We start from the raw sequence: 23,387 nt of genomic DNA on the forward strand, positions 1-23,387 counted from the left end.
AAGCATTGTATTGTTGTAAAAAAAAAATACATTTTGTACATAATGTCATCACCGGAAAAAAGGGGGTTTACATTTTCTGCAAGTCTATGTTTGAAAAAGAGTTAAAGGTGGAATCAAATGATGTTTGTCTGAACCTATGCCTTTTACTAAAACAAAAAGATGATCATAATAAGATCAGCAGATCAATTCTATTGTTACTGAGTTATAGTGATTATAAAGCAAAAGTGTAATATTACAGGTGATACTCTGACTTTGCCACTACCATACCATAATTTTGCAATGAAATTCTGTGATTTTATAGTATTGTTGTAAGTGAGTGACTTTTGCTGCCATTTTACAGTAATTTATTTTGAATTTAGAGTAGTCACTTGTAATAATTACAGCAGAACACTGTAATTTCGCAGTGGCATACCGTGATTTGATAATAGCAAACTGTAATTTCACAATAGCATTTGTAATTTTACTGTTGTGACAAGGCTGCTTTGATTAAAAAAAATCCAATATCATGCATCTCAATTGTTAAAACAAAGAAAATAAATTGCAGTAAAACTAAATGATAAAGTGGTTTTAGAAACATCATGTATATTAAGAAATACATCTTGCTTTGGAGATTAAAAATTCTCACCTTCCAATTAACATAGGAAATCAAAACAAAATCCCTAATCTGGTCCTTCTTAAAAGCTGTCTAGTGTAAAGTGAAACAATCATGTTTTGTTTGCACTGATTTTAACAGCCAGGGTAGCACACACGCCTATATATTAGTATTCCAATAGGAGCGTTCTGATTGGCTCATGGATAGTGACGTAAGACGTACAGCCAAGGCTGGAAAAAAAAATCTGCACCGCTGCTCAGACCGACTGGCTCTCCGCTCCCAGAAAACTGCAGTAAAGTTTCGTCAGCGATACAACCGATAAACCCATGATAGAAACCGGACGGCGGATAGTTCCACAGCTGGACTCGTGTGGCTGTTTTACTTTTTCACCATAATTTTGTTTTTTTTAGAGACTTTTGAACTGGTGTTCTCTAACGGCGACGTCCAAGTCTCAGGGATTTCCTCTCATCTCGAAGTTCCCAAGATGAACTTCGGGAAACTTTCTGTAAGTAACCAAAAACCTTAATATACGTATCAGTGTGAGTGCATTTATCTTTAAAACATTCAGACTGACATAATGAAGTGCAAGTATTGATTCCTAAATGCTTAAAACTAGGAAAATGTTCATTTATTAACCGTTAATGCGCTCGCGACTCTACAGCATGACGGTTGACTTGTTAAGCTAGTTAGTAGGAATGACATGTTGATTAAAACTGTCGCTAGCCTTCAAGGAAACCTTTTTAATGGCATCTGTTGAAGGTTCTTGAATATTCTTGAGTTTATTTATAAAACATGTGAGCAGAAATCACAGCCAGGCCTGTAAAGTGGATGGAGAAGATGAAACAAGCACGCTCATTGTCCCTTAAGAGCTCGCGCACAGGAAGCAACACTGTGTTTATTTGTTGTTTAATAGCCTGTTTATTTCTGTGTAAGGACCTATATGAGTGCTCTTGTTTCTGGTTGTTTCTATGCCCAGTAACTTTCAGTAACATGTGCTGTATCATTCACTGAGCCCCCCCTCCTCTTCCTCCTTGACCTCCTCAACATTACATCTACCATCTGTGTTGGACATCATGTGGTCATATTGTTCAGACATTCAGCATATGATGGCTCTTGTTCGGTCTGTCACAGCGGATGTAGCTGGCTGGCCTTGTCCCTAAAGGCTCTATTAATAAGTACAGAGCAGTTATGGCCTGCTGCGGAGTGCTCTTAAACGCAGGAAATCTTTAACACTTCAACTAGCAGATTTATACTGCTGTTAGCATGGCTATGGCAGTCTTTCTGACCTACTCATGCATTATTGAAGCTATGTCACACAAGAGGATAGTGCTGTTGTGGAAGGTATTAGCAAAGCTTTGAAAGGATAAACAACTGGAGGCAACATAACCTCATGTAGGGCTGCTCATTTTAGTCAGTGCCAATACTGTTACCATAGTAGGGGCATAAGTGGTAAAAGGGAGTTACAATTTGGCTGAAGTGGCTTTAATTAGCAAAATGGGTGGAAATTTGGTGAAATAGGATGAAAGAATTGATATAAATTGGCCAAAAAGGGTTAACCAAGGAAGAAAAAACAGGCAGATATGGGCAGAAACTGGTTAAACTACCAAAATTGGGCATATCAAATGATTAGATGTGGTTAGAATAGGAAAAATGGGGTGTAAAACATGGGTTAATAGTGGCAAGAATGGGTCAACGGAGGCAACATGAAGCTTACATGGCAAGAATTGGTTAAGAGGTGGCAAAAACAGGCAGAAAAAAAAAAGGTGGAAAGAGTTTAAAACTGACAAAAATAGGTGTTAAATGGCAAAAATGTGTTAATATTGGCAGGAAAAAAATGATGAAAAGGGGTAAAACATTTTTGACAAAACTGGTGTAAAGTGGCAACAGTGCAATTTTAAAGTTCCCCCTCTCAGTGTCTCGTGACCCCAAAGGGGGTCCCAATCCCAAGGTTGAGAACCACTGAATTAAAGTACTGTTACTTTGGCTAAAATGTACTTAATTATAGGTAAAAGGACTTGTCTATGATTGACTTAGGTGAAAGTAAAAAGTAATTTATTTAATGTTTAAGTTCTGAGTAGCTTTACGTGATGAAACTGTTACTAGTATTAATGACAGGTGTGTTAAAATTTCTCCACAGTAATCATACTGTTCAAAGCTAAATTATCATTAAAACTTTTTGTTATAACCGCTCTATAATATCACTGTAAATAATGTCTAGACAGCATGCTACTTAGGTTCGCTTAGTGAGGTGAATGGGGGGAAAGATGTCTGCAGGTCGACTGGAGATGTAAAGAAACACCTTAGGGAGAAGGAGACATTAATGTCCCTGCTATCTCGCACCACTCACTATCTGTCGGAGTGGAGAGACACAAACAAGTAGGCCTAGGCTAGTCAGTTTATACTCTCGAAACAAACGGCATTGAGAATCATTTTAAACTTAAATTAAGTACCTTCAACTACAGCTTGAAAAAAGAAAAAATCAGACTGTGAGAGTAGTGTGAGTCCACTGGCTCTAGCTGCTCCTCATCCGCTCAGAAAAAGCCATGAAAAGCACTTGGTAAAAGTTTAGTGTATTTATTTATCAAGGGACAGTATGCAATGACATTGATCATTCATACAAAGTAAATGAAAACATGGTTGCACCAGATTTACCGAGTCGCTAATTTCCATCTGTTGTCCCACATAAAACTGACACAAAACATACATTAAAGTCCGGTAACAAGGGCAGACACCTGACAGGACCACAGCTGAGAAGACGAAGTACAAAAAGTACATTAGTGATCATTATAGAGGACGATAAATAAGTCTTCCTGTGTACAAATTGTATAAAGGTAAGGAAGTAGTCTAAAATTTTCACATACTGTATGTATGTTAAAGGCTAAGTCCTAACACACTAGATAAATAAAACCATAAATAGACCCCTATTCTATGAGATATATAAAGTGCAGAGCATTATCATAAAATGACCATGGCACAGTATTATCAATATATTAATACAGGAAGGCAATTAATATGTCATGACCATTGCACATGAGCAACATTAAGTAGTGCCTAAAATGCCACACTGATGTAAAAGAGTAACCAAAATTCATCAGTAGCATTATGAGCTACCAAACTTTAGAAGTAGCATTGTAAAATAACCAAGATGCAAAAGCAGTAATATATAAAAAAACGGAAGGGCAATAGATATGTCATGACCAATGCACAATAGCAGCATTAAATAGTGCATAAAATATGGAGTATTTATCCATTGTTGAAATGGGAGCTCTAAGTTGATTAGCTCACATAATGCACTGACCCACAATTCTATTAGATGGCAGTAAAAAAAAATCCCTGAATGTGAATGAAATGCCATGATATGTTCAACTTGACCATTAAGAAAACAAAAAATCAGTTTTTGACAGGAAATTTGAAGAATTAGGCCTACAGTTGTAAGGATGAGAACTTGGATTGTTAAAAAGCTTTGGACTGAAAATATGACTTGTGTGTCTGTTTTTATTGTTAACTTCTTTATACTTCTCTCCTGTTGAACATAACAATAATGGATTATATGCCATTTAAAAGCAGGCAGAATCAAAACAAATGTAGCAACCTTATTAACAATGTGCCTTAATTAATTCACGTTTGATGAAATTTCATGCTTACCTTTAATGCTATACGAACAAAAAACAGTGAAGTCCCAGTGCTGTTAGTTTCATTTTTTGTTTTAATATTAAACTTTCTAAAATGTTGAACCTGCACTTTTTGTAGATTTTCAGCAAATTACAGCAATACCTCGATAATAGAATAGTATTATGATATTTAATTGTCATATCAATTGTGATATGAAATGTAGTTTTGTTACATCGCCAGACTAGCTACTTATGATGCCTGAGGGGATTGTAAAGTAAAACATGATATCCCTTAGACATGCAACTACAACAAGAGAATATGATTATCCAACCAGATTGTTTAGGGAAATGCAAAACTTGATAAGTTTAGGAAGTATCAGCTGTTTTTGTATCTAATGTGGAATCATCCTCTCACTAAAAGTAGCATTACTGTTTTTTAAAACTACTCAAAAAGTACAAGTACACAACAAAGCTACTCAGTTATAGTTATGTAAGTAAATATGATAAGTTACTCTACACCCCTGGTACCTACCTGCTGATAGACAGTGGGCTCTCTAGAGCACTAGATAAAAATGCGCCTCAATATTGATATTGATTTTCGTGATTAAACAACAGGTTTGCTGCATGGTTCACTGAGACAATCCTGACAAAGTGCCTGGAATAAGACATCACCTGCATTCCTCTCAAGTTTAGCCTAGATGGAAATTTTGTCCTATAAACTCTAAAGTTTGAGGAACAAAGAAAAAACTGAAGACAAGGTAGGTCAGTTGGTTAGGATTAAAACTCCACTATCCTGGTGTTTATGTGTACATTTTACTTGTATGTGCAGCTGATAAATCAGCTTTATGTACAGGTAGAAGTTGCCAGATCTGTCAGGAGAATGATTAACTTTTTAAGCTTTTATCAGACTATGGCGATATGCTGATGAGATTGTGCATTCATAATTTTCATTTCTACTTAAATGTTTTTTTAATCAAAGAAACTACATGTGAGATTAAATTTATTATGTTCTTTGTAGAATAAACCGTGATTGTTTCTTCATGGGACCTTTAAAGTTTTTGCAGAATTTGGCAACAAACATCACATAAATCTAATCAGATGCAGCGTTAGAATAATCACAACAAGTTTGAAACACCAGCATGTTAAAATTGCCAATTAGTCCATCTGAAAATGTCAATAAAATACTAGTCAAGCTAAAAAAATGATCATATTAACATGTAAAATCACAGTGACAGTATTCCTCCCCATGGGGCTGACTTGGAACTCCTGAACAAGTGGTTTTGTTGTTTCATGGGACAATTTCATCCTTAATAGAAGCTTCAACAAATCATGGTTTTAGCTTTGCAATAACATGAAAAAACAGTTGTATTGTTGCTGGGCAACACAAAGAAAAGGGTACAAAAACTAAACTGATGTACTGTCTGTATGTGGTCAGTGTGACTGTTATGGCCATTTAAAGGAGAAATACTTAGAATGTGTTTTCTGCAATAAAATGTGCACACATCGAGGGAAAGTCAGGGTCCCAGAGTTCTATGACTTCTACCAGAAGTCAGACAGAACAGATTCAAAATGACTAATAATTGTAGTGTTTAACTGAATTTGTTTGAAAGAGACAGAAGTTTTTCAGCATGTCTGAAGCTGTAATCTGTTTTGCTCCCAAAAAAATCCAAGACTTGATCCTGCAAGTTAGTCAATTAAAGCCACAACGTCTCCCAGCAGCATTTTCCAGTCAAGTTTTTATTCCACTCACAGACCTTCACAGAGACGTCTTTTCATTCCTCAGCCTGTTGTTTTTTCCAGCTGTGTAGCACCAAAGCCTCGCACTATAAATGCTACATGTTTATTCACCGCACAGCCTTCAAGTATAACCAATTTATGAAAGGCTCTTTGGATTATCGTGAAGTGTGTGATTGAATTGAGCACCAAATGGTGGCTCACTTCCCTTCAAAGGTAGTGGAAGTTTGACTTGAAGTAGTAAAATTGGATATGATATCAAAGTCGAGCGCAGTAAGCATCTGAATGTCTATAAAGGCTTGTAACTAGAAGGAAGACTTGTTTGAAAAAGGCTCGGTTTGCTGTTTTGACAATTTGTTAATGCTTGACAGATTATAGTTTAATCTGAATCTACTTTTGTTTTGATTTACATCTGCCTTCCTTTGCAAACAGCAGTGGCAAAAGGGACGATCAGTGTGCTTTGCCATCATTTGTTTACCATCAAGAACCATTTATAAGGATGTCAAAACATTCAATTTTCAGATACTGTTACATAACATTTAATTTACAATAAAACATTTGCCATTATTTTTGGATTGATGCCATCATGGCATTAAAAAAAAACATTTTTATGTATAAAAAAGTATGTTGAAAAGGAATTAATCCATCAAAAGCCGGAAGAAATTCCTGCGCATTGCCTAAATTGCACAAACAATCCAAACTTATTGGTACTTAAATAAAGCCAACTTATTTGTGTTGTTTAGACCAGTGGTTCTCAACTGCTTGAGTCATGCGACCCACCATCAACTCCTCAACAAGAATTGCAACCTGAGTTTTGGAATTTTTCTGGTCAATCAGATATAGGCCTATTTAATGAAAAAAAAATAGAGCCTGTGCGTAAGATAATGCAAAAGTTGTTAAAACAATTATACAGGAAAAAACATGCATGTTTCGTAGAGTCTCATAGACAGTTTGACACAATTTTTTCCCAGGCACACATCTGCGACCCACTGAAAAGGGCTTCGCGACCCACTTTTGGGTCCTGACCCACCAGTTGAGAACCACTGGTTTAGACAGTGTTCAGGAGTTTCCTGCAATTTTTGATGATTCTAAACAAGAAATTTCCCAATATTGGGTGCATATGACCTCTACTTTTGTTGTCATGGAATACAAACAGCCTCTGATATTGTTGGATTTTCATTAGTATTGTATTGAAGTTTAAACTTCAGGAATTTTGTTGACCCTTCCTGTCAAAATCGCCGGTGTACAACACTCCGTCCTGGTGCCTATTGCCTAAAAACTGCTTCATGACTGCTCTTTTGTTTACTTTATGGTATTACATTGTCAGAGCTCTCAGCTAACAGTGATGGTTGTGCTGTACAGACCCACAGCTTGCAAGTTGCTCTGCCCAGCTTCTCTTGTCACTTTTGTCTTTAGTTGTAGTCTTTTCAGCCAAAGTACCACTGCACAAGGTCTACTTACTAAACAGTACGCCACTGTTTTCTTTAAACGCGGGTTTGAGCAAGTGAGGTTGAAAAAATGGGAAAAAGTTGTGCTGTCAGCTAAGCCTGCATCGCTGTGTATCTAGCATATTGTAAGAAGTATCACAGATGCTTACAATACACAAATGGAGGTGGAATTTTTAATAACTTAAGGAACTGTGTGACGTGTGATTGTGGCAGCAGTGTATACTGTAGAACACAGCCAACTTGTAGATGAAAAAATAGGTATTTAAAGTGCATCTTACACACCAGCTTGCTTAATATTTGTAATATACACCTCAATAAAGGCATGCTCAATTTAAACCTAATATCCAGCGTAATTGCAGAAGCTTAAAAGGCCATAAGATTTTGAGGCATTCTGGATGCTTTGTTAAACAAAACATAATGACTCTCATTATATAATAACTGACTGGTGTTGATCTGGTTTCCAGTGGTTTAACATCACTTGCATGAATAAAGGTGTAAGACCAGAAGTGGAGAATGAATCACAGTGTATAATGACAAAGCAAATAAAGGTTTGGCTCCTTTAGTGGTTGTGAGGAGCAACAGTGTCAGCCATTAAAGTGCAGTATTGCAACACTTTTTTACAGATCCCTACTGTTCTCACTTCTAATTTTACAGCTAAAGTAAATGTGCCTGGAGCTTTGGTGTTTGTTTTCAGCGTTGTCTGATCTGTGTTTCAAGTCATGCAGTGCACCATTACCAAAATCAGATTTACTTCTCCGGGTGGCAAAGTCAATGTTTATCTCTTTTGTAAACTGCAGTGCATTCTGGAGGCCTCCCTCACCAGCAGGCCCTGTTGCTATGGGACTGTGAGGAAACTTCCACCCCCCCTCCTCATCCTTCCACCCCCGTTCTCCCCCGCTCTAATCCCCCCCTCCACACCCCTTGAAATTGCCGGAGTGTACGTGCCTGGCTGTCCAGTAAACTTCCTGTCTAGAGTACACAGATATGCTGATATTAGTGGCATCAATTTACTTCTGAGAATTGTCATGCCTATGCAAATGTACACTAGATATTTATCTGTGATTATTTTTTTACTGTGTGTCTGGGTGTTGGTTCACACAGGAAATATCCCTCTCTGTCTCTGAGGACAACACAGACGAGGGCAGGACTGACATCTGGGACAAGTGGAGGTCAAACTGTGCCGCAGGGGACCGAGCAGTGGTCAACAAATTGTCCGCTCTTGAGTTTCTACTTAATACTGTAAATGCTGCTTGTAGCTGCTCTGCATGGTGACTGTGTGAACAGTTATATCCCAGCCTGTGGCTTAGAGAGGTTACATGGACACTGAATGATGCAATGCCATGTAACCAACCCACTGTGAGATACCAGGTGGTTGTTGGACCTTTTAATGTTTGCTTGTCACAGTTTGCTGTCAGTGTTTAGTCTAGAGGACAGATTTTTAGTGGTGTTTGGTCTTTTGTTTAATCTGGATGAATTAGTTTTTCTCAAAGAGTTAGAGCTGAGTGATGTAACATCTCAAAAAGGGGTCACGATGAAATTTACATAACTTTGATCACATTTTGTTCCATACCGATATATCAAACACCCTACTACACAATAGAGTGTTAGACAACTGTATGTGAGTCAACAGTTTACACACCTGAGTACACACATACTTTACAATGCACACCATCTTTTTAGAACCTGGTAAAGCAAGTAAGAGATGGACTGACTGTAAAAAAGATAAAGCTCTGTGCGTCTGTGTAAGATAACAATTTGGCTGATAGCCTTTGTCAGTGCCAGTGTTTTTTCGCTACATCTTTTGGTGTAGCCAAAATCCACAATTTCTCACATCTGGCCATAGAAACAGAAAAGTTTGTCCAACTGCTCAAATCTTTTGCCGCTAAATAAATCTCCTCTCTCAATACCAGCATTCAGTTGATATGAAACAACAAATAAACATCTGCTATTGACATCAGTTCTTAATTAAGTAAATTAATCCTTAATTAAAAAGATTCTCCAAGCAAAACTGTTTAGTATATATTAAGTATAACACAGCCTAAAATGTGATGGATCACTTCTGTGTAAATGTTACTCTATATAAAGATAAACTTGTGAGCTCTTTGGCTTCTTTAGTCCTCTTTGTTGTCAGTATAAAAATCTGGCTGTGTCATCAGCTTATTACCAAAAACTAACAGATATCAGTACTAAGCAATGCAGAATAAGAATATGATGATCATGCTTTTGCCCCCAAGGATCTGTTGCTGTTGTTACCATGTTGTTTATGTGAATTACTTTCTAGAATAAAAGGCGTGCTGACTCACTAAGGAGTGCCACCTGTTAAGGTGCAGCTGGCTCACGTCATTGCATACCAATAGAGGCAAGTCAGTGCTCACACATGACTGGTCCAAAGGATAGAGATAAGTGAAGGTAATTTACTGTTTCAAACATCCTGAGGTAAACATATTAACCTCACCTAGCTTCATCTGTCTATTTTTTACATCCAAATAGCAACTAAATTCCATGCAAGACACGATTTCACCAAGAATGTGAACTACTATGAGGTTCAGCACTCTCTCACACGCAACTCTCTCATGTGTACACAAGTCATCTGATGGGTCAGATCACATGAGTTAGAAGTTAACTGTCCCGTATGCTCCTAACACGAGGGGTGGACTCTGTTAGCCAAAGGGCAGAAAACTTTTCTCAGCTTATACTTCTTTTCACTTTGTATTTAATTCTCCCTGTTTTTAAGAATCTGAACACTCGTGTTTATTGGACAACAATCTTGGTGGTAGTAGTAGTTTTGTCAGAGGGCACTGGTGCACAAGTATGTGGAGGCATGTTTGAAGAATAGTATTCATACTATGTTGAATCTGAGTAGATCATTGCAACAGGGAAATTGCTATCCCTAAATGCTGCCCATATTAATAACATTAAAACACTAAGTCATAAACTCAAGTAATTTTAACAGTTTTTTGGGGCAAGAATGCAGTTTTTTTCTTGACCTAGCTACTCTGATGTGTGGATTTGCTGCTTGTGTTTGTTTCAAACAGCATTGTTCGCCGAATTCTTCACTTTGTACCGACACTTGGTCGGAAAAAAGATATTTGCAGACATCCCTTTGGGCTGTAAAAATTCTAAAACACTCTTTCGTTTGTTTTGGAAAAAGAAACTGTAGTAAGTTGTTAATTGATAAAAATAGATTACCAGAAGGTTAATGCAAGTGATTGGTAGTTGCAAGGAAATGTTTTTTTTATCAGTATCAGTGGTGGACCATTTTAATATTTAGTCAGTTTATATCAATATAAGCTGCAGCTTCTTAATGATATTACCTGCTTTTATTTGTTTTTGCACTGTCAAATTGTTTTATTGGCTCAAACATACATGGAAAGTCAGGGTCGTTTTTCCGTCTTTTCTTTTTTACATTTAGTGAAACTTGCATTTGCTGTATAGTGAAAGTGATCCACAGACTACCTGATTATAAAAGGGTCATTAGTCTGCCCTATATTTCAAACTTCAAAGCTGAAATAGATTACTCTTTGTCAGGGCTGTTCAAAGAGATTCTTTTCTAGTTGAATCATTTGCAGACATTTTTATGTATTAACCCTTTAATCTAACCTATCATTTGGTTTGGAAAGCATCCATAGGAAAAACGCCTGCCACATTTTGCTAAGTAGACATTGTCTCATGACTTTCTGTGCATCAAGCAGCTAAAAATTCTGTTACTTCTGTGAAGACAAATACTGGCCTATACCTTTACAAGATGAATAATTGACTTATAGTGTCATATAGCATGTACAGTGTACCTAGTATGGTGCCTCAGATATGTGACACAACATGAGACTGCAGCAGCATAAGGTTTGCATCAGTGCTCTATCCACTAGCTTCCTGCTTTCCTGGGTGAATGAGCAGATTATAACAAAAGTTTTGACTCTAAGAACAAACGCAACCTTTGTCCACAGAATGGACTTCTGTTTACAAAGACATAAATCCAACATAAATTCTAAGTATTGATGGTCATTTTATAGCTTGTTGACCTGCTAGCAGTCACATATTCTACATTTTTGCTGTGATGTGTTTATAGAGAAGGCTATAAACTGCCTGAGCTTCAAGGACTTTTTTTCCTTTTACACAAAGACAGGCTTTAATGGAGCTAATGTGATTGTCTGCAGAGCGAGGTGATGGATTCCTGCACATACTTTAATCTATTAGTCATCCCTTCTTGCCCTTTTCCCTCCTGGATGTCTTGTGAGTCGCTGCTTAGCTTCTCTATGAAGCAGCCTAATCAGAATTTGAAATGGCTAAGTTAAAAGCACACGAATCTCCAAATTTAATTTGTGGATTGACGTTCGAATTCAAAGTCCCTGCTTATCCCTTAATAACAAGCCGTGTGACTCACTCAGCAGCGTACCCTTTCAAAACCACGGAGACCACCTCCACCTGGTGACACAAACAAACAGGGGAAAATATGTCAAATGGCTACACCTGTTTACGACTTACAATCCCGGCAAACTGAAACTGCCCTCTCTTTTTTCGTCATCAAAACAATAAGCCCCCTTACATGTGGTCAAGTTTATGGTAACAGCTGAATCATATAGTTTCCTGTTATTACTATTACTCTGTCTCATGTCCACGTCAGTAGAAAAAAAATCTTGTTTTTAAACTTTTTAAAAGTCATTTTCTACCTTGATGTGAGTAAGTAAACCCATATTACACCTCTTGGGGCCTTATCAGACATGCTTAATATTTCTACTAAAGACAGAGGTCTTTGGCATTGTGTTATCATTGTAAAATTGAATTTCCAGCTAATAGATATTGAGCACATAAGCACTGTGAATCAAATTATACTGCTGCTTCTGCAGGTCAGTTTGCCTGCACCAAGTTTTCCACAAAAAAACTTGAGGAAATACAGTTTTTTGAGGTTGTTTTCTTAATAAGAATAATTGCATCAGTTGCATAATGCAGCTGACTTGATGTCATAAGACTTATTGCCTCCAAGTTTTTTCACTGTTTCGGTTCCTGAATGGCTTGATACCATTGTCAGTCCATTGATAATTATGCTAATTTAGTGCATGTGGTTAATGAATCATGACATTGCAAACTTATATTGCAAGTTCAATATGAATTGTTGTTGTGTCATTTCGATGTCATTCTTTTATTTTTTGGGCAAAAAAAATATACAAAAACAAGGAAAGTAGGATTCTTGGTGAATTACTCTAAAAAAATGACACTTGAATGTTTGTGCAATGTGTTGTGTGTACCATCTGCTCTAAAAATTGTATTAAACTGGTATTTTGACACATTTTAGGATAAAGAAATATTGCACCGTTTGTGTTCAAATTTGCAGTAGGGTATATTGCAAATTAAATCTATACTTCAATTAATTTCTCAGCCTTAAAGTTGACTTCATCAGGACTGCTTCTGTGCTTGTTTTATTGAATTACACTGTCACCTATAGAAGATCCCAGTACACTTCAAAGCTATGTAGACTGACCAGCTAAACCAGCTGATTTATCAAAGGACAAAAAAGTATTGGCAGATGGTCGGCCAATCTCACACATAGCTGATCTCTATCAGCAGCAAAAAGAACGTAATCAGGACTTCCCTACATTAAACCAAAGTTGCATCAGTATTTGTCTGTTAGAAAGTATAACATTACATGAAAAAACAGTGGAGGCTCTGAGGTGTAATTCTTGCTGCATACTAGTGTTTTAACAAGCTTGTTGTTAGGCATGTACTCAAAAAGTTCAGTCACAAATCAATCCAGTAATTTCAACCCACAGAAGAGCTGCCTCATGTTTCATCAGATTCCAAATATGAACTAAGTAGCTAAATAGCCTCACAAGCATCATATTTCGCCTCAATGCCAAAGTCAAAAAGCTTCATTTAGATCTTTTATGGTGATCCTTTGCTGTTATGCATGATATAGTCACTTTTAGAAAGTTCCCTTTGGAGAATACAGTTGTATTTTAATGAAGTATGCTACAGTGTGTGAAAACTACTGGTTATCTGTGAATCAACCTCCCTCTCTTGGTACTGTTAGACTGTCTGTGAACATTTTTACCTGATTGTGCCCAAGTTCATAGATGTTCAACTGCACTTACCAGTGGATTCCTTTGCAAGCCCCAGTATTTACTGCTTTAGCTTCATGCCTTTATTTGGATAGGACTGGATACTAGATAGCACAAGTAATCAGGAAGAGACAGCGGTGAATAGCAAACAAGAAAGTAGCCACAGGCAAGACTCATACCTGAGCTGCACACTTGTACGAAAGCCTCATTACATGGGGCACGGCCTTAACAGTAGGCCGCCTTTGTCCCGCCTTTGGTTTTATGTCACACCTGTGCTTGTTTGAACTCAATTAAATAATAAGAACAAGTGCTGATCAATTATAGCAAGCATCATTGTCCCAGTATTTAGGTCACTACTGATGTCACATTTAATATGCTTTTGCATTCTTAACACTTTTGAAAGCCATAGCCATAAACACAAAAGTGAAAAATTTTGAATATGTAAAATAGTAATATTTAGGTTAATTACAATAATCCTGCTAATCTTGTTGTAGTGAGGATGTAGGATGCAAGATGTATAACTGGTATAGAAACAGGATCAATTTCCCAGCAGTAGAATTAGCTAAGAGTCTCAAAGTTGAAGATTTAAAGCATTAATTTTCTTTTAAAAATGTTCCATAACTCTTAGAACTTAGAGGCAACACCCAAATTAAAGTTTCTGGCAGGTACTTGATGTTTGGCATTTGATCCTTCTTTAATTTGCGACCAAGTTTCAGTCTTAACAACTTTTGTCAACATCAACGTCAGAGTGTCATTTCAAGCGACACACGGTTGAGAACAGACTGTCAGGAAAGTCATTTTAACTTTCATCATCATGTTTTTGTGCTTTCTCCTTTTTCACTCTGCAGCGAAGGTGAATGTCACCTAACCTGCTTATGACACACAGACATAGTCATCTTATCAGTGAAGCACACCTCCTGAGGAAACTCAAGAATTTTTGTCACGGAGCTGCAGCTTCCCTGAGTTAAAAATATCCAGCTTAGCGGATATGTTGTGGGTCTGATCGGGTGCTGGGCCTGCTCAGAGGGAACAGTTTGGAGCTGAACCCTGCATGAAGCCTCTGTATTGTCTCGAGCTTCCTGTGCTCCCTGAGAGGAGGGGGCAGCTGCTTTTCACACGCTCCCACACATACACTGTATGTGCTTGTGTGCTCTATTGTATGCATGTCTTCTTCACTGCAGTTTTTGTGGCGCAACAATGTGGTTTTCACACTTTCCTGTCGAACTGCTTTAGGAGTCATTCTCTTCATTTTGTATCACTCTGCTTTATAGAGATGAATGTCTCCCAGCTCGGCTGATTTATTCAAAGTGTCAGACTTCTCTCTCCCGACATAAGCTGGGTTGTACTTGTCTTCATCATCTAACACAGAATGTCAGTGTAATTTATCACTCCAGGAAAGTTATGCATGATCACCCCCTGACTCCAGGGAACGGCAGGCTTTATCTGTGGAGCAGAGAACATTCACTGTCCTGTCAAGGTCAGCCTCCAGGAATTTGAATCGTACAATACACAACAGTTTGAGTAAGATAACCCAAACAGGACTGAAACACAGTGGAGTATAGATCATATTAAATTAGTTTTATGAGGGTCAAAGTGAACTCATCTTAAATGATAAATTGAGGTATGTTAGTTTAATTTGAAGTGTGTTTAAGAGCTAGGTCTTACTAGGACTGGAAATGAGTTTTATTGATACAGTAATGATATTATAGACTGCATCCGTTGCAAGACAGTGTTTCTGTGTTTTGGTATTTTACTGTAAACCTCACATAGTTAGACAAGACAGTCAGTTATGGGTAACTATCCAGTCAAGGAGAAGCAAATACTACTGGATAATTTAACTCTGAGTAGAAAAACACAAGGATAAATTAACATTTTTTGATGAATGGAAAATTATTTCAATAATTTTCAAGCAAATTTACTTGAAGTACTCTAAGTCCGTCGGCTTTACTGTACAATTTCTGGTATCAGCCTCTCAAATTTGCTGTCTTTTTGTCAGCTGTCACTGTAAAATTGAATATCTTTGAGACTTTTGTCATCAAAAACCAATATATTTAGAGTAGTACTGTCAGCTTAATAGCACCAGTCATGATCAGAGCAAGGTCCACAATTAAGAGCTTTTTTAAAATTACATTAATCATGTGCTTGTAGCTACACTTTCATAGAAGCTGGATACTTCTCACCTTAGTGTTTTTATGCTCTCACAATAATGGAAAGCAGGATACTTCAGCTTCTTTGAATGTCTGATTTCCCTTTAAGTATTTGGCAGACACTTCTGTGAACAATTCAAAAGCAATCTGAACCATGCTATATTAAACTTTTCACTTCTTTTCTGTTTTCTTTAGCTGTTTCATGTCCATTTCTGTCTGTAGCAAGCTCATTTTTCATTGTTAAGCTAATGTCATTAAGTTCAATCTATCAGAAGGTCTGTGTTTTCTTTTAAAAAAAAGCTGGTTTTCTTTTTACAAAAAAAAAACAAGCAGTTAAGTACCCTACAAATTAAACTGTACAATTTACCATGTAAAAGCAAGACCAAGAGCAGTTTGTTCAGAAAATCTCTTAATTGTTAACCTTGCACAGAGACAACAACAAGGTAAACTTCTAGAAAGTGTAAGTGCTGCCACATTTATCACTGGAGTCATTTTGTACATGCACTCCTACACATATTCTACATATAGCAGAGTTAAAACACTATTTCATATAATAAGTATGTTGAAGTAGTCTTTTACTTCTAAGTGATGATTTCAGACCACACTGCTGTCACATTGCAGCACTCATTCAGTAAATAATGTTAAAGCCAGGATCATAAAATGCGTCATTGCTTTATCTTACTCCAAAATAAGGTCACTGTAGAGAATTGTTTCCAATTGTCAATATGGACCTAAACATTTGTTTTGAAAGGCAAATCACCAAATTTTAAGCATGTGATTAAAACTTGAATTTTTATTCAGTGATAAAGGACAAGTAGACAATTGTTTACACTCGTGTAAACTTTCCAACACACCCATTTTGTGTTCTTATGCCGAAAAGGGAGATAGTCTATCAGAGGATATGCCTTTTAAAGTGTTAAAACTCTGACATAAGTTATGCTCCAAAACAGCGGCAGCTGTAAAACAGACATTCAACTGTCACATCTCCTGTTATAAAACTGAGCAAAGCTGCTCCTCTTTGTTGTGGTTGTGGGAGGCGATGACATATGATAAAGATTGAGCTGCTGCAAGATCTGTGGGAGAGACGAGGTGATGACATTTGAACTGATGTAACATTTCATATTTATGTCGTTTTTGATGCATTTAAATCACCAGCTGTGGTACGACATGTTCACTCATTTAATCCCCTTGGCAGCCTTTAAGTCTTCAGATATCATGAGGGTAAATGGCTAAATTTTGTAATGGTCAGGCCTTCCAACTGCCGATTTGATCACAGATAATCTGATATACTGATTAGGTTGTTTTTGATCCACAAATCACAGGTTAATGAGGAAAAGGAAGAAGGTCATGCTGGAAAACATTGGAAAAGCTGCATATTAGTTGAAATATTTGAAATATGGGGTGTTAAATCTAGATTACTTTATGCCTAGCAGAACATTAAATCTTACATTTTCAGCAGCACTGTATCAGCATATTGATAAACCAGATTTTATCCATCACAGCTGACACATTAGAATGAAACGATCAGCTAATACAGAGAGTATGATATGAAGATTCAGGTCCGGAAACAGGACTGTAATGAGGTGCATCGTGTCTGTCCTTATCAGCAAGCTATGATTGAAATCATCTGTCTAATATGATATGAAGAATCTCCTGTGGTTTATCTGCCTGTTGTGTGCATGAATCACGTTTTCTGATTTCCGTTTCTGCCCATTTGTTTTATAATAGAGCTCACTGTAACTCCCTCTGGCTTATGGAGTGATCACAGCCCTCTAAATGGCCCATTGATAACCTGGGTCATCTGAAAGGATGTCCTGTCATTTAGTCATAAATGCCTGCTCAGTGTACATGGCATGTGTGGAGACTGTGCCAGGGCAATTGGGAAGAAACCCGCCATTTTTAGAGGAAGTGGAGGAGGGCTACTGTTCTCAGATAAACAGTGGCTCCCTCATTATTTTATTGTATTTTTTTATTAGTTTAACTTGTCTCCAAATGTACAATACAAGCACACTGAAAGCATGACAATAGGACACTGTTGTACCAAATAATCTTCCGCTGAGCCCACTCGCTGCACAGAGGATAGGGAAGGCTGTGAAGTGGACTGAACCACTTGGAGACTTTCCAGGGATTGTGGGTTTGGAGGGCTTTCTACGCTGAGGTTACGGTCACTCCAGTCTTCCTCTTCACTTGGTTGTCGAGGTAAAACTAAGCCACATTGTGGCTGGCCATTGTGTGCACAGAACATTTATGCTCATGTAGTTCAGAAGCTTTAAGACACTAGTGTGGTGGACACATGTTGGCGGTGTTGTTTGTTTTCCTTGTCTGTCAGCACCCAGTGTTTAAAATACCACAAAGTAGGATTCCCTCAGACTTACTGAGTTGTGTTTATTACAAAATAAAAGATGTTTGATTCCCACAGGAGCATATGGAGGAGTGATTAGGCACTCGTTTGTCTCTGCCAGCCTAGCAATAGCAAATTTTGTTTTTTGTTTTCATCCTATTCCTGTTCATTTATATGTGGCTTGAATATTACTAGGGTTCAGACTCTAACGTGGGAATTTTCTCTTTTCTCTGGTTCACCAGACTGAAGTTTAAGGGCTGCCTGTACCCATATCAGATTTTTGTAGGTCAAAACACATTCTACTATAACACAACTTCTTGCTTTTTATCAATGTTGTGGCACAATAAAAATGTCTAGATGCAAGTTTATCAGAGCTTGCCATATGCACTGCCTTTAAGCCAGACATTAAAGCATTTCCAGCCATCTACTTTTCAGTGTTTCAAGTAACATCAAACTATTTTAACTTTATCATTTAACCAGTAAGGAGGTTGTATTCATCAGAAGCTAAGTACTAAGCTGTCCAAGAAACAGGCAGAGCCAGAGTAAACAGCAACGTGCTTAACAGCCCCAAGAGCCCTTCAAAGAGCATCTGAGGAGTACTGGTTTATAACTTAAAACTGTGTATTTTTCAATGGAAAGGACGCCCGCAGATAGTTTGGCTCATGATTAAGAGAAAAAAAATAAAAGACTTGGTCTGTAAAATGTCAACAAACAAAGTAGTTTTCCTTCATTGCACTGTGTGCATTGAAGCAGCTAAAGACGTGCAGAGATTCTGCTGACAGCTGACAAATACAGGTTGACTTGGGGTTTTCTGGACTAATGATTAAAAACATTAACTTTTTGGTGGCAAAGTCTCAAGATCTTAGTCTTGTGAAAAGCATCTTGGATTAAGGGATGAGTTATAATTTTCTAAATTGATATAGTTGGTAATTTCTTAGAAAAAATCAATGATTTCACCAAACCTTTATTTGTCTGAAAACATATTTTTTTAACCTGTGCCTTATAGGAATGCAGTGCCACCGGAGTGGGGCTGCAGTGGCTCCATATTTTGTTTGCTGAAGTATTAATTTCAGCAACTAAAACAATGACCAAAAATGTAAGTTGACTACCTTCTTCTATGAGGAATTCCAAACTAAAACAAGCTAAAAATAGTTTTTTAACTATTAAAACTCTGACAAAAAAATAAGTGTAAAAAATGTAAGGATTTTGAAACTAGACTAAATCTTCTGAGGGTGAAAATGACTGAAATGTGACTAAATTACAGAAGAAAGGGGCACATTGGCCTAGTAGTTGAACCCATGCCCCCCATGAACAGAGGCTGTTGTCCTCAAAGCAGGCGGCCGAGTTCAACTCCAGCCTGTGGCTCCTTTCCCACTAGACATTCCCCACTCTGCCTGAGTTTTTAAACTCTGTGGACTGTCCTAGAATGAAAATAATGAAATGAATGAAAGCATTAAAGCCCCAAAACATTTCTTAAATCAAAATATAACAAATAATAAGAAATAAGCAACTGTATGATTACAGACTTCAGTTATGCCAAATAAGTTATTCAGCATTTCTTTCCCTAAAAAAGCTATTCATTCAACTATGCATTGTTTAGCAAATGATAAGAGATGGATGTAATGCCAGGGCTGATACCGATGTATATTCATCAATTTTGTTGTAGCAATGCCATCATTTATGCTCAAGTTAGACCATGAAAATAGATCAGAGCTTTTCCAACAGGTCACATCTGCCTAATAATAAATCTATATCAGTAGTTGCCGGATGGCAGCATTAAATTTATTAGTAAAAACAGATGAAGATCTGCTAACGATATCTGTTTATGCACAGTATGGCTAATGTTTGTCAAAAGAGCCAATACTGTTAGATACTGATGTTGAACATTTAAACCATCTATTGTAGTTTGCATGACTTTGTCTATTTTAAAGACCTTTACTGAAATTACAGTTAGCGCAGTCTGGTACTAAATTGGTTTCTATTATGTGTTAGCATCAAGCTAACAAACTAGGATGTGCATCCTAGGCAATCTGTGGTTTATATTCATGCAGTACATTTAGGATATTGATGTTTCATAACATGGATGTGTGTGTTAGTAGATCATTAAACTCGTTCAACCCATAACTTATTTAACCTAACTTGAAATACCCATCTGTGCTGGGGTAAAAGTAGATTTCAGGGTTGGATTTTAAGCTTTCTGGTTTTCTTAAAGACCGTTTTCTTGAAGGAACGATCAGCAGACTAACAGACAAAAATTAATTTGCCATAGCAGCCCTACTTTTCATTTTCATGAGATGTCACTGGATCTTTGTACAGTAGCAGTCTTCCACTGTAGAGCAGAGCAGGTTGAGGGCGACTGCACCTGGGAGTATTTTTGAATTACAGACTCTGACATGAACAAAGACTGGAAATGATGTCATCTCTGTGCTGCCTATGCATCACTGCTGTCAAAGAGACACCTGAGTTTTAACTTTTGATTGGCTGAAAGTGAATTATAACGTGCTTCCACCTGGGTAAATAAACTCTTGGACTTGTGCGTTGTAGAAGTGTAGAATTACCTTCAAAGCAGCAGCTCACTCTTTCCTAGTTGTCTTTTTCCCTCATCTTTTCTTTCCACTGTTTTTCTGTGCACGTTTTCTCTCTCTTGCCTTTTCACACGGCCTTTTACTTACTCTTTTCCCAATTCTGCATCTGTCTGCACCCCCACTCTGCCTGCAGTCATACACATAGTGTATTCAAGTCTTAAGACTTAGCCTGTGTCATGCAAGCTGTTAGCCCCCCTTCGTTTCTCTCATTTTATCTCCCTCCCTTTTCCTCTCTCTTCTGCCTTCCCCTCCCTCCCTAGAATGTTTGGATAGATCTAAATGGTGTGATTGTGACTGCTCTGCCGGCCGTCTGCCCTTCCACGTCTGCCTCTCAGCGTCTTTGGAAAGTCTGACGTGAGCAGAGGGAGAGGAAGAAGGGAAAAGGCCGAGTGAGTGAGAGGGAGAGAGAGAGAGGGGAAAGTTCTTTTGAACAACAAGGCATGGCGGCCCTCCAGAGAGCCACGTCTAGCGTCAGGAGTCAGCTCCAGCCTGTCCCTCTTTCTTTACCTCTGTCTATGTGCTCTTTCAGTCTTTATTCCACTAATTCTCCCACACTGTCTTTTTAGACAGCCTATTCCCCACTGAACATCCCATCTTCAACTCGCTGGCTTCAATTTCTCACTTTGAATCGACCCACCTCCTCCTCTTTCTCCCTCTCAACCTGGCCCTCTCCACCCTAACCTGTTCCTTTTCTCTCCTGGTCTGGTTAGCAGAGGTGGAGGGGGGAGACAAAACCACAAAATCTAGGCCTCTCATTTACCCAGCAGGTGTCGCATTGCGTTTTAGGCGCTTCATGATGGTGTCACATGTCACAGCATTCAAAGAGCCGGGGTTTAAGAATGTGGGTCATTTGAAGTAGAGGCACTAAAGTGTGTTGTTTGCCAGTGAATGGAGCCTTCTCACATTGACATGGTGAAAAGCGTGTGAATAAACACCAGCGCCTGGGGGCCACACTAAAGTGTTCGGCTGTATTCTTCTTGGTACCCCACCTATACAAGCCTGTTATTATCCTGTACATGAATAGATTTCTGAATTACATTTGATACGGGCACCATGCTGTTGTTAGCTTAGATACCTTTTATCAAACCTTTTCTACTGCACCCACAGTTGCCGCTTTTAACCCTCACTCACAAGAAAACCAGATCATGCAGTAATTAAGTTTGGTCGCCTGTTGTTCCGCATGTAGTTATGTTGCATGTATAGCCCTGCATCCTGCACACAAGGCTGTTTTCCTGTAGTTCTGCCCGGCTGGATGGCTCCTTTAATTGCTCTCCCACGGCAGATGTTCAGATCAGATGGTTTGAATTAAGTCGTAGATTGCTCACACAAGGTTTCCTATGAAGATAGACTCTCCTCCTTACCGTTTTCCATCTAATGAGTTTGCATGGGTGTATTTCTTTACAGTTAATGCACAAAAAATAACACAAAACTTTTATTTTTCTCTCCTCCTTTTTTCTCACGCTCACCTTCATGATTCAGGTGTTGGTGGCAGCGCTCTTCGTTGCGCTGGTTTGTCACGCAGCAGAACCTCCAGCGGCTCAATGGGCTGGCGATGAATACAAAAACATCACTCTACGACGACATAGAATATGTGTGGAGAACAAGCAGTACCTCCATCAGGGACTCTGCTGCCACAACTGCCAGGCTGGTAAGAAAATCACATCAAGTTCAATACACAGTATCGTCAGTTATGGTTCCATTTGTAACGGATCATATGAGCCATGTGGGCCTCTGATCCTGCAACAAATTGTTTAGTTTCCTGTATCCTAAAGCAGTGGTTCTCAAATAATTGAATAATGTTCCCCTTTTGTCAAAAAAATAACTTTCAGTGAAATATCCCCTGACCAATGCTGAAAAATAGCTTTTATAGAGAGGTACAATGTAGTGCTGCAACATCAGTGTCTGGGATATTTTTAACTGAAAAACACTTCATGTGGTACAGTGACTTCACACAGCAGTTTCTGCAAAAAAAACGCCTGAATTTACATCAAACATTTTATTTCTCATACTGGCTGTAAGATCAGTTTTTGCTTTTTTTCTTCCAATCTTGGCTGTTTAGCTGTAAGCAAAAATACTCTTGTTTTTCATTTATCTAAAACAATCACTCGCTAATGAAAACAACCTGATTAGCCCCCCATCCCCCACCCCAATATTGTCCCTTCTAACACACTTTGCTGAAGCCACTGCAGCCACAGGGGTGTATGATAAGTCCACCACTGCTCCTTAATGTCTCATTTCAGTAAAAAAAAAAAAAAAAAAAAAAAGTCAGACAGCTCAGTGGACAAGTCATCTTCACCTTGTGTTGTAAAATATTCAGCCTTTACTGTTAGTGTTAGTGTTGCACAGTTAAACTAATCACAATCATGATGTCAGCCAGTGCAATTATACAACTGCATAAAAGATTGCAATTTTTTTTTTGTATTAAGGAGTATTAGAAAATGCCTGCAGAAAGACCTTTAAGTTAACAATAGTGCCACTATTGTACAGTATAGATGTATCTTTTTTTCAAAGAACACTTTTTTAATATTATAAATAATATGTTATTTTGAAAGCAGTACTGAAAAAACTTCAGGTTTTGTAGGTTTTTTTACATGATTTAATGCTTGAAAGTTTTGAGTTGAGAAATACACACTAAAAAACTCATTTTTCTGTGCATTTTCCTTGATACCCAAGCATGCAGACTTATTAAACCATTCATGTGTTACATTGTGATCACAATCGCAAATTATAGTATTGTTGCAATGGCACATTATTGCAAAATTTTTAGCAGTAGTTCCCTAATTTCCTTTTCAATCCATAACAAGCTCCTTTTTCTGTGGTCAAGTCCATGTCATAGTCTTCAGTCTTCCTGAAGTTCTTTGTTGTCTTTCAAATTA

The 23,387-nt window shown here is 37.9% G+C and overlaps 1 protein-coding gene across 2 annotated transcripts in view; it reads left to right on the forward strand.

Moving 5' to 3' along the window:
- The first annotated feature begins 863 nt into the window (after window positions 1-863).
- tnfrsfa (tumor necrosis factor receptor superfamily, member a) overlaps window positions 864-23,387 on the forward strand; it is a 39,072-nt gene continuing 16,548 nt past the window's right edge. For both annotated transcript variants that reach the window (XM_041810807.1, XM_041810808.1), the window contains exons 1-2: window positions 864-1,097; window positions 21,991-22,159. In XM_041810807.1, coding sequence (XP_041666741.1) covers window positions 1,077-1,097; window positions 21,991-22,159 — 190 coding nt within the window. In that variant the 5' untranslated portion in view covers window positions 864-1,076. The remainder of the gene's footprint in view (window positions 1,098-21,990; window positions 22,160-23,387) is intronic.

This window comes from Cheilinus undulatus, linkage group 17 (assembly GCF_018320785.1).
Source record: "Cheilinus undulatus linkage group 17, ASM1832078v1, whole genome shotgun sequence".
Taxonomy (NCBI): Eukaryota; Metazoa; Chordata; class Actinopteri; order Labriformes; family Labridae; genus Cheilinus; species Cheilinus undulatus.